This window comes from Oncorhynchus masou, chromosome 32 (genome assembly GCF_036934945.1).
Source record: "Oncorhynchus masou masou isolate Uvic2021 chromosome 32, UVic_Omas_1.1, whole genome shotgun sequence".
NCBI classification, from domain to species: Eukaryota; Metazoa; Chordata; class Actinopteri; order Salmoniformes; family Salmonidae; genus Oncorhynchus; species Oncorhynchus masou.
In genome coordinates, this window is record NC_088243.1 from 6,804,848 (window position 1) to 6,817,347 (window position 12,500).

General features: G+C 45.1%; 1 protein-coding gene across 1 annotated transcript in view; it reads right to left on the reverse strand.

Moving 5' to 3' along the window:
* The window catches only part of LOC135525504 (solute carrier family 22 member 13-like), a 12,755-nt gene extending 10,049 nt beyond the window's left edge, over positions 1-2,706 (reverse strand). Inside the window, exon 1 of the mRNA XM_064953174.1 lies at positions 2,102-2,706. Within this exon, the coding sequence (XP_064809246.1) occupies positions 2,102-2,389 (288 nt within the window). The 5' untranslated portion in view covers positions 2,390-2,706. The remainder of the gene's footprint in view (positions 1-2,101) is intronic.
* Between the last annotated feature and the right edge of the window lie 9,794 nt (positions 2,707-12,500).

Here is a 12,500-nt window from a genome sequence, read left to right on the forward strand (position 1 = left end):
GTTTTGTTCCGTTGCCGAGGGGAAGCGTTTCGTTCCGTTGCCGAGGGGAAGCGTTTCGTTCCATTGTCGAGGGGGAAGCATTTCGTTCCACTGTCGAGGGGGAAGCATTTCGTTCCATTGTCGAGGAGGAAGCATTTCATTCCATTGTCGAGGGGGAAGCGTTTCATTCCATTGTCGAGGGGGAAGCGTTTCGTTCCATTGTCGAGGAGGAAGCATTTCATTCCACTGTCGAGGAGGAAGCATTTCATTCCAATGTCGAGGGGAAGCATTTCGTTCCACTGTCGAGGGGGAAGCAATTCTTTCCACTGTCGAGGGGGAAGCATTTCGTTCCACTGTCGAGGAGGAAGCATTTCGTTCCATTGTCGAGGAGGAAGCATTTCGTTCCATTGTCGAGGAGGAAGCATTTCGTTCCATTGTCGAGGGGGAAGCATTTCATTCCATTGTCGAGGGGGAAGCATTTCATTCCATTGTCGAGGAGAAAGCATTTCATTCCATTGTCGAGGGGGAAGCATTTCATTCCATTGTCGAGGGGGAAGCGTTTCGTTCCATTGTCAAGGGGGAAGCATTTCGTTCCATTGTCGAGGAGGAAGCATTTCGTTCCATTGTCGAGGGGGAAGCATTTCGTTCCACTGTCGAGGGGGAAGCGTTTTGTTCCGTTGCCGAGGGGAAGCGTTTCGTTCCGTTGCCGAGGGAAGCGTTTCGTTCCATTGTCGAGGGGAAGCATTTCATTCCACTGTCGAGGGGAAGCATTTCGTTCCATTGTCGAGGAGGAAGCATTTCATTCCATTGTCGAGGGGGAAGCGTTTCATTCCATTGTCGAGGGGGAAGCGTTTCGTTCCATTGTCGAGGAGGAAGCATTTCATTCCACTGTCGAGGAGGAAGCATTTCATTCCAATGTCGAGGGGAAGCATTTCGTTCCACTGTCGAGGGGAAGCATTTCATTCCACTGTCGAGGGGAAGCATTTCATTCCACTGTCGAGGAGGAAGCATTTCATTCCACTGTCGAGGGGAAGCATTTCATTTCACTGTCGAGGAGGAAGCATTTCATTCCACTGTCGAGGGGGAAACGTTTCGTTCCACTTTCGAGGGGAAGCATTTCATTCCATTGTCGAGGGGGAAGCGTTTCGTTCCATTGTCGAGGAGGAAGCATTTCATTCCACTGTCGAGGGGGAAGCATTTCATTCCACTGTCGGGGGGAAACATTTCATTCCACTGTCGAGGGGGAAGCACTTCATTCCACTGACGAGGGGAAGCATTTCGTTCCACTGTCGAGGAGGAAGCATTTCATTCCACTGTCGAGGGGAAGCATTTCATTCCACTGTCGAGGGGAAGCGTTTCGTTCCACTGTCGAGGGGAAGCATTTCATTCCACTGTCGAGGGGAAGCATTTCATTCCACTGTCGAGGGGAAGCGTTTCATTCCACTGTCGAGGGGAAGCATTTCATTCCACTGTCGAGGAGGAAGCATTTCATTCCACTGTCGAGGAGGAAGCGTTTCGTTCCACTGTCGAGGAGGAAGCATTTCATTCCACTGTCGAGGGGAAGCATTTCATTCCACTGTCGAGGGGGAAGCATTTCATTCCACTGTCGAGGGGAAGCATTTCATTCCACTGTCGAGGGGAAGCATTTCATTCCACTGTCGAGGATGAAGCGTTTCGTTCCACTGTCGTGGGGGAAGCGTATCGTACCACTGTGTACCCCATTACAGTATATCATGTCTTTATGACTAATAATCAAACGGGTTGTTCCCTAACACACTCAGAGTGATACATCTGACATACATTCTGGGAGTGTTTAATTGGTCAGTGAGTGTGTAGATGGCTGGCTCTGTAAACAGGTTACCCCAGATATTTCTATGCTTAAGTGTTCATTGACTCATCAATTGTTGTCTGAGGGGAAGTTAAGAGTACAAACAGGAGGAATGCAATGGGCCTAATCAGTGTTGATGATATTATATACAATCTGTTAATATACTAAAGCTGGGTTCAACTGGGTCTGTGAAACCCAGGTTGTACATGCAGCTTGTTGATATTGACACTGATTTAGACCATTATAATAACTGCCAATCATATAGAAACTGGAAAACCTTTGCTGTTTACTCACATTCTCTATTTCCGTGTCGTTCCCACCCGTAATCTCATCCTGTTGCTGTAACAATACCTGTAAAAGTGATCCGTTTACCTCGCGCACTTCCCATGTAGTCCAGTTATGTGTATGGGCACTAGAAGATACTTCTCCAAAGGTCTGACTAGCAGCCGGTAACTCACCCGGGACGTTATTGCACGAGGAGGTTGATCTGCTAACGGCGAAGAGGTCGAGGAAGAAGAGAAACGCCATGAAGAAGAATATGAGCGCGAGACGCCAGTACACCGCGAACTGCAACGGGGCCATAGTAGTAGGCTACCCTCTTTCACTATCTCTCTCTGCGGCTTTCACTATCTCTCTCTGCTTACCGCCTCTCTCGCGGTGTCACCGGACTGGTTAGATCGTAAAACTCCAAGAACTCCCAGTCAACTGCCTCCTCGGTGGAAGAAGTGCTGAAACAGCAAAATCTAATCATAACAAATCGTGACGTTGTAGTCTGGACCTATAATCTCGTGTCGTGCACCAGATTTCCAGAGGACAAGGTTACCTAAACCTATACCTTCTCCAGAACTACACAATTTATATTCTCCTTCTCTCTCTCACGTCTCTACTCTCTCCTCCCCATTCACTGTCTCTCTCAACTCAGTTCGAGGCGGCAGGTATCCTAGTGGTTAGAGCATGGGGCCAGTACCGAAAGGTTGCTGGTTCAAATCGCTGAGCAATATAAAAATCTGTCCCTGAACGAGGCTGTTGATCACCATTGTAAATAATAATTTATTTTTAATTGACTTGCCTAGTTAATTAAAAAAAGGAAGAGGGGCTTTATTGGCATGGGAAAAGGCTACGGGAAGTAGTTTGGGGTGCTGCGTTTTTTAATGGGGTGGGGGGGGGGCGAAGTGGGGTGTGTAGAAATACCGCCTCCAGTTGAAACACATTTACTTCTACAACATTTTAAAACTCTAAAATGTCATTTGGAGAACAGCAAAAAAAAAAAAGTCCCCCCAGACATTATCCCCTCAATATTAAGTTTATATTAGGTCTGGCGTGCGGATTGGCGTGTACAATGTACTTCTCAACCTCGTCATACATAGGCTACATTGACCCGTTTGGCCTACTTGTGTAACAGTGCATAATAGATGCATAAGAAACGCTATCAAGGGCTACTTCAAATACAGACATCAATGTGAAAGTCACTGGAGCATAGAACAGCTAACTGCGAATGAAAACTACCCCAGATAAATCACACAAAATGCATTGAAGAACAAGGCATGGGAATGCATTGAAGAACAAGGCATGGGAATGCATTGAAGAACAAGGCATGGGAATGCATTGAAGAACAAGGCAAGGGAATGCATTAAAGAACAAGGCAAGCATCAAAGGAATTCATTAGGACTACAATCGACAGGGACGCATAAAGACAACAACAAAAATCCACCAAGGGTTGAAGAAAAATCTACACATTAAGGCCACACCCATGATTCATCACAGCTGAACGGACAGCGCCCACGTACAGGTAGACATAGTGGAGCTCTGTGGGGTGTCCGTACAGGTAGACATAGTGGAGCTCTGTGGGGTGTCCGTACAGGTAGACATAGTGGAGCTCTGTGGGGTGTCCGTACAGGTAGACATAGTGGAGCTCTGTGGGGTGTCCGTACAGGTAGACATAGTGGAGCTCTGTGGGGTGTCCGTACAGGTAGACATAGTGGAGCTCTGTGGGGTGTCCGTACAGGTAGACATAGTGGAGCTCTGTGGGGTGTCCGTACAGGTAGACATAGTGGAGCTCTGTGGGGTGTCCGTACAGGTAGACATAGTGGAGCTCTGTGGGGTGTCCGTACAGGTAGACATAGTGGAGCTCTGTGGGGTGTCCGTACAGGTAGACATAGTGGAGCTCTGTGGGGTGTCCGTACAGGTAGACATAGTGGAGCTCTGTGGGGTGTCCGTACAGGTAGACATAGTGGAGCTCTGTGGGGTGTCCGTACAGGTAGACATAGTGGAGCTCTGTGGGGTGTCCGTACAGGTAGACATAGTGGAGCTCTGTGGGGTGTCCGTACAGGTAGACATAGTGGAGCTCTGTGGGGTGTCCGTACAGGTAGACATAGTGGAGCTCTGTGGGGTGTCCGTACAGGTAGACATAGTGGAGGGTGTGGCTGAACGGACAGCGCCTCCGTACAGGTAGACATAGTGGAGCTCCGTGGGGTGTCCGTACAGGTAGACACAGTGGAGCTCCGTGGGGTGTCCGTACAGGTAGACATAGTGGAGCTCCGTGGAGTGTCCGTACAGGTAGACATAGTGGAGCTCCGTGGGGTGTGGCTGAACGGACAGCGCCCCCGTACAGGTAGACATAGTGGAGGGTGTGGCTGAACCGGCAGCGCCTCTGTAGTAGCCAGCTAGAATTGCCCTATTTGGTTTTTGGACAGTTAGACATTTTCTGGGCACAGTTGAGATGGCCTACAATGCTTCTATGAAAATCATAACTGGCACACATATCTTTAGAAATTGTAGGATCAATTGTAAACAGTCAGTCATATGAAAAAGGTTTCAGGCCCCCTGCTATAGATCTGAAATCACCCTTGTGGAACTGTGCATACAGTGACATTGTATTGCCACTAAAATTGTTGCTCTGCATTCAGAGATTGTTCTTCATGTGTGTGCCCAGGTCATTTGTGCATTTGCCAGTCTACATTATTTGCCAGTCTACATTATTCGCCAGGGAAGGGAACCATTCTGCGAATATTGAAGCATTGCATTAACAAGGTGTTTTTGAAAATATTGAAAGATTTTGTACAACAAGACTGCTCAGAGAAAGCATATACGCAGTACCAGTCAAACGTTTGGACACAGCTAGTCATTCCAGGGTTTATTTGTACTATTGTCTACATTGTAGAATAACAGTGAAGACATCAAAACTATGAAATAGCACATATGGAATCATGTAGTAACCAAAATAGTGTTAAAGAAATCAAAATATATTTTAGATTCTTCAAAGTAGCCATCCTTTGCCCCGATGACAGCTTTCTACAATCTTGGCATTATCTCAACCAGCTTCATGAGGTCGTCACCTGAAATACATTTCAATTAACAGGTATGCCTTGTTAAAAGTTAATTTGTGAAATGTATTTCATTCTTAATTAGTTGTGTTGTGACAAGGTAGGGGTGGTATACAGAAGACGGCCCTATTTGGTAAAAGACCAAGTCCACATTATGGCAAGAGCAGCTCAAATAAGCAAAGATAAATGACAGACTATCATTCAAGTGCAGTCGCAAAAACCATCGAGCTCTATGATGTAACTGGCTGTCATAACGACCACCACCGGAAAGGAAGACTCAGAGTTACCTCTGCCGAAGAGGATATATTCATTAGAGTTACCTGGCTGTCATAACGACCACCACCGGAAAGGAAGACCCAGAGTTACCTCTGCCGAAGAGGATATATTCATTAGAGTTACCTGGCTGTCATAACGACCACCACCGGAAAGGAAGACCCAGAGTTACCTCTGCCAAAGAGGATATATTCATTAGAGTTACCTGGCTGTCATAACGACCACCACCGGAAAGGAAGACCCAGAGTTACCTCTGCCGAAGAGGATATATTCATTAGAGTTACCTGGCTGTCATAACGACCACCACCGGAAAGGAAGACCCAGAGTTACCTCTGCCGAAGAGGATATATTCATTAGAGTTACCTGGCTGTCATAACGACCACCACCGGAAAGGAAGACCCAGAGTTACCTCTGCCGAAGAGGATATATTCATTAGAGTTAACTGCAACTCAGATAGCAGCCCAAATAAATGCTTCACAGAGTTCAAGTAACAGACACATTTCAACATCAATTGTTCACAGGAGACTTCGTGAATCAGGCCTTCATGGTTGAATTTCTGCAAAGAAACCACTACTAAAGGACACCAATAATAAGAAGAGCCTTACTTGGGTCAAGAAACACAAGCAATGGATATTAGACTGGTGGAAATCTGTCCTGTCAGATGAGTCCAGATTTGAGATTTTTGGTTCGAACCGCTGTGTCTTTGTAAGACGCAGAGTAGGTGAACGGATGATCTCCGCGTTAGTGGAGATCATACTTTTTGAAGAAATGTCCTCTGGTCTGATGAAACAAAAATAGAACTGTTTGGCCATAATGACCATTGTTATGTTTGGTGGAAAAGGGGGAGGCTTGCAAGCCGCAGAACACCATCCCAACTGTGAGGCACGGGGTGGCAGTATCATGTTGTTGGGGTGCTTTGCTGCAGGAGGGTCTGGTGCACTTCACAAAATAAATGGCATCATGAGGCAGGAAAATTATGTGGATATATTGAAGCAACATCTCAAACCATCAGTCAGGAAGTTAAAGCTTGGTCGCAAATTGGTCTTCCAAATTAACAATGACCCCAAGCATACTTACAAAATTGTGGCAAAATGGCTTAAGGACAACAAAGTCAAGGTATTGTAGTGGTCATCACAAAGCACTGACCTCAATCCTATAGAAAATGTGTGGGCAGAACTGAAAAAGTGTGTGCAAGCAAGGAGGCCTACAAACCTGACTCAATTACACCAGTTCTGTCAGGAGGAATGGGCCAACATTTTCCCAACTTATTGTGAGAAGCTTGTAGAAGGCTACCCTAGACGTTTGACCCAAGTTAAACTATTTAAAGGCAATGCTACCAAATAATAATTGAATGTATGTAAACTTCTGACCCATTGGGAATGTGATGAAAGAAATAAAAGCTGAAATTAATCATTCTCTCTACTATTATTCTGACATTTCACATTCTTAAAATAAAGTGGTGATCCTAACTGACCTTAAACAGGGACTTTTTACTAGGAATAAATGTCAGGAATTGTGAAAAACTGAGTTTAAATGTACTTGGCTAAGGTGTATGTAAACTTCCGACTTCAACTGTATATACTAAACAAAAATATAAACACAACAATTAACGGTTTTACTGAGTTACAGTTCAATTAAGGAAATAATTTAATTGAAATTAATTCAATGTGTCATAATCTATGGATTTCACATACGGGGCAGGGGCACAGCCATGGGTGGGCCTGGGAGGGCATAGGCCCACCCACTGGGGAGCCATGCCCAGCCAATCAGAATTAGTTTTTCCACAGAAAAGGGCTTTATTACAGACAGAAATACTCCTCAGTTTCATCAGTCCGGGTGACTGGTTTCAGACAACCCCGTTGGTGAAGAAGTCAGATGTGGAGGTCCTGGTTACACGTTGTCTGTGGTTGTGAGGCCGGATGGCCAAATACAGTAAATCAACATTGGAGGTGACTTATGGTACAGAAATAAACACTAAATTCTCTCGCAGAGAGCTCTGGTTGACATTCCTGCAGCTCTGGTTGACATTCCTGCAGCTCTGGTTGACATTCCTGCAGCTCTGATTGACATTCCTGCAGCTCTGGTTGACATTCCTGCAGCTCTGGTTGACATTCCTGCAGCTCTGGTTGACATTCCTGCAGCTCTGGTTGACATTCCTGCAGCTCTGATTGACATTCCTGCAGCTCTGGTTGACATTCCTGCAGCTCTGGTTGACATTCCTGCAGCTCTGGTTGACATTCCTGCAGCTCTGGTTGACATTCCTGCAGCTCTGGTTGACATTCCTGCAGCTCTGGCTGACATTCCTGCAGCTCTGGTTGACATTCCTGCAGCTCTGGTTGACATTCCTGCAGTCAGCATGCTAATTGCACTCTCTCCCAAATCTTGAGACATCTGTGGCATTGTGTTGTGGGACAAAACTGCACATTTTAGAGTTGCCTTTTATTGTCCGCAGCACAAGGTGCACCTGTGTAATGATCATGTTGTTTAATCAGCTTCTTGATATACCACACCTGTCAGGTGGATGGATTATCTTGGCAAAGGAGAAATGTTCGCTATCAGGGATAAAAAACACATTTGAGAGAAATAAGCTTTTTGTGTGTATAAAACATTTCTGGGATCTTTTAAAAAAAAAAAATTGTATTTTTGTTCAGCTTATGTATTCAGACCCCTTGACTTTTTCCACATGTTGTTAGGTTACAGCCTTATTCTAAAATGGATTACATTGTTTTTTATCCTCAATCTACACACAATGACAAAGCATCTTTATAAAAAAATAACACTGAAATATGACATTTACATAAATATTCAGACCCTCCCAGGGCTGCATATTTTGCTGCGAATGAAATCATTTATTTTGGTACTGTCCATATGTAGCTTGTTTGGTCACAGGTCCAGGAATGGCTGAAGAATTGCAACATTTAACTGGAACAAACTCTGCATATAGCACTACTAGATGAATTGACAAGTCATAGTCAATCTATAATATAATACTTTTAGCAAAACATTTTATTTAATGTGGAAAATCTGTAGAAACTCTGAGAATAGAAAGGCTCAGAACTTGTGAAACATCACAGCACAGTTGTAAAAATAAATGGCAAATAGAAATCCAATATGGATGTTAAGAGATAGATGAGTTGAATGCGGCTGAAGGGTGGGACTAATAACAAGATAACTCATGTAAAATATAATGTGTCTATAAAATGTATATACTGTAGGTTCAGAACTTTTGAAACAGCACAGTTACAAATATATGGCAAATAGAAATTAAACTGCATATTCATCAGAATAATTTTTTACAATTGATTTATTCATTGCAGTGCTTGAGGCGTCACTACAGACCCAGGTTTGATCCCAGGCCGTGTCACAGCCAGCCGTGACCGTGAGACCCATGAGGTGGTGCACAATTGGCGCAGAGTCGTTTGACCTGCCGGCATTTCCTTGTCCCATCACGCTCTAGCGACTCCTTGTGGCGGTCTAGACACCTTCAAGCTGACTCCGGTCGCCAGCTGGACGGTGTTTCTTCCGGCTGGCTTCCCGGGTAAGCCAGCAGTGTGCTAAGAAGCAGTGCAGCTTGGCAGGGTCGTGGTTCGGAGGACGCATGGCTCTGGACCTTTGATGGGGAGTTGCAGTGATGAGACAAGACTGTAACTACCAATGGGATATCACAAAATTGGGGAGAGAAAAAAGGGGTAAAAGAACAATCAAAAATCAATTTTAAAGTCTGTAACGTTACTAAATGTGGGAAATACTTTACGGATGCTGCTGTCAAAGGCTCAGAACCCCTCTGTGAGAGAGTAATGGGGCATGCAAGACCTGAATACCATCGGTTTCCTAAACAAGGTGGAACTAGAGAAAGTCATGATAAGGAAAAATACTAAAGGACGACCATGTAGAACAAGACTACCGCAGTACCATAACTGGCTGTAACAGACCGGTACATCTAGACTACCACAGTACCAGAACTGGCTGTAATAGGCCAGTACATCTAGACTACCGCAGTACCATAACTGGCTGTAATAGGCCGGTACATCTAGACTACCACAGTACCAGAACTGGCTGTAATAGGCCAGTACATCTAGACTACCACAGTACCATAACTGGCTGTAATAGGCCAGTACATCTAGACTACCACAGTACCATAACTGGCTGTAATAGGCCAGTACATCTAGACTACCACAGTACCATAACTGGCTGTAATAGGCCAGTACATGTAGACTACCACAGTACCATAACTGGCTGTTATAGGCCGGTACATCTAGACTACCACAGTACCATAACTGGCTGTAATAGGCCAGTACATCTAGACTACCACAGTACCATAACTGTAACAGACTGGTACATCTAGACCACCACAGTACCATAACTGGCTGTAACAGACCGGTACATCTAGACCACCACAGTACCATAACTGGCTGTAATAGGCCAGTACATCTAGACTACCACAGTACCATAACTGTAACAGACTGGTACATCTAGACCACCACAGTACCATAACTGGCTGTAACAGACCGGTACATCTAGACCACCACAGTACCATAACTGGCTGTAATAGGCCAGTACATCTAGACTACCACAGTACCATAACTGGCTGTAACAGACCGGTACATCTAGACTACCACAGTACCATAACTGTAACAGACCGGTACATCTAGACCACCACAGTACCATAACTGGCTGTTATAGACCGGTACATCTAGACTACCACAGTACCATAACTGGCTGTTATAGACAGGTACATCTAGACTACCACAGTACCATAACTGGCTGTAACAGACCGGTACATCTAGACTACCACAGTACCATAACTGGCTGTAATAGGCCAGTACATCTAGACTACCACAGTACCATAACTGGCTGTAACAGGCCGGTACATCTAGACTACCACAGTACCATAACTGGCTGTAACAGGCAGGTACATCTAGACTACCACAGTACCATAACTGTCTGTAATAGGCCAGTACATCTAGACTACCACAGTACCATAACTGGCTGTAACAGACCAGTACATCTAGACTACCACAGTACCATAACTGGCTGTAACAGGCCAGTACATCTAGACTACCACAGTACCATAACTGGCTGTAACAGGCCGGTACATCTAGACTACCACAGTACCATAACTGGCTGTAACAGGCCAGTACATCTAGACTACCACAGTACCATAACTGGCTGTAATAGGCCAGTACATCTAGACTACCACAGTACCATAACTAGCTGTAATAGGCCAGTACATCTAGACTACCACAGTACCATAACTGGCTGTTATAGACCGGTACACATAGACTTCATGGAATAGGTTGAAAAAGCCCAAGAAGGCCTTGGGTTCACCAGGGTTTGAAATGAAGTTTATTTTCCTCAGTGTTACTGCAGCACCGTGACTTCAACATATCCATACTACTGTCCACACACTGCAGGCTCCTAGACGAGTCCACATGTACGTTATAGACCTCTAGCTCCGTCCTGTGGCAGACTGTTACACCCTACTATTCTCTCTCTAGACATTCAGGTTGCGTCTCACAATTTCAAATGCCTAGGGTCGTGTTTACGAGACTATTAAAGGGACAGCTGTTGATTCACTATATGCCTGCACATGATATCGTAGAAGTTGCTGTTTAGAACAGATAACCTTGTCTGTGTCAGATAGAATTTGGAGTCGTCTCAGCTCTAGATTTTGGTATTTCTATCTTTAATGATGAAAATCTCACTGAAGGCACCACTGAGCCACGTTCAGCAGCTAAACGTTGTTTAACATTGTAGATAGAAATGCCATGAATAGAGCTGATGTGATTCTTTATTCTATATCAGAGGCATGTCAATTCTTCATCGCATTTTTCTATCTGAACTGTAATATTTGTGTTGTGGAGAAATGACCAGGCAGGAGACGGGAGTACAGTTAGTTTTCGTTTAGTCAAAACCCCTCGTGCTCTACAGTTCCCGGCACCCCAGTGCTCATGTGCATTTCCTATTAGGTGTAGTAACGTAACACTGCTGCAATGCATTACTGCTTAGTAACAGCACAGTAACTAATATAAACAGATGTAGATCCCAGATACTACACTCCTCCCCCATAGTGTTTAACTCCCAGAGAACAAGGTAAATATGTTAGGTAACTACTAATGCAATATCTGAACAATGCATTCTTAAACATTTTTCAACTACTGGGTTGAAGCAGACTTTTCAGAGCCCAGCACAAATCCAGGGGATTATTCTTCCCGAAGATGGAGTTTGTGTCCTAATAACTAACCCAGGTAATGTCCTTTTTCTTTCCTTTTATCGAGGACATATTAAAGTGTTTGTTTTACTGTCCGTTACCTCCTCAACCAGCTCAACTCACAGGTCAAGCTTTTGAGGTGCCCTTCGCTGTCGAATAGGATATCTCCGCTCCTCCTGGGCTTCCTGTGGTGGGCCAGGTTTGGGTGGAAGGTCAGGCTCTGTCTCTCCCGTACGTCCACAGTCAGGAGAATAATCCCAGGGGTCGTTGTTGTTCTTGTTCTCTCGGCATGTCTCTGCTGGGGGCGTTGGACAGTAGCAGATGATCCACAGATGACCTGGCGATGACCAATTTGGACTTGGTAAGTCAAAGGTCCTCTGTGTTGCAAGATCAAACCCGATTTCCACAGGTGCTTGGGTTGTCTGAAATCACGTACCATCACCCTCTCTTCCTCTTTGAATTCTCGGACAGTCTTTGAGTGTCTATCATGAGCTTTCTTCTGCTGTAGCTGGTGCTTTGCCACAGTGCTTGACAAGTCTGGTTTCAACAATGTCAGGTGGGTTCGTGGTTGGTGTTTCAGAAACAGTTCAGCTGGTGTACATTCCGTTACTGTGTGTGGGGTGTTACGGTAAGTAAACAGGAACCGGGGAAGCCTTTGGTGGATGGGCACAGACTGAACCTTGAGTCTAGTCCAGGCCTTCTTAAAGGTTTGCATGTCTCTCTCCGCTGCTCCGTTTGATTGCGGATGGTAAGGTGGTGACAGGATGTGCCTTACTCCGTTGTTCTTGAGAAACATTTCAAAATCGTTTGACGTGAACGGATTGTCCAATACGAGCTCCTTGACTAGTCCAAAGGATGCAAACAGGTGTCTGAGAAGATTGATGGT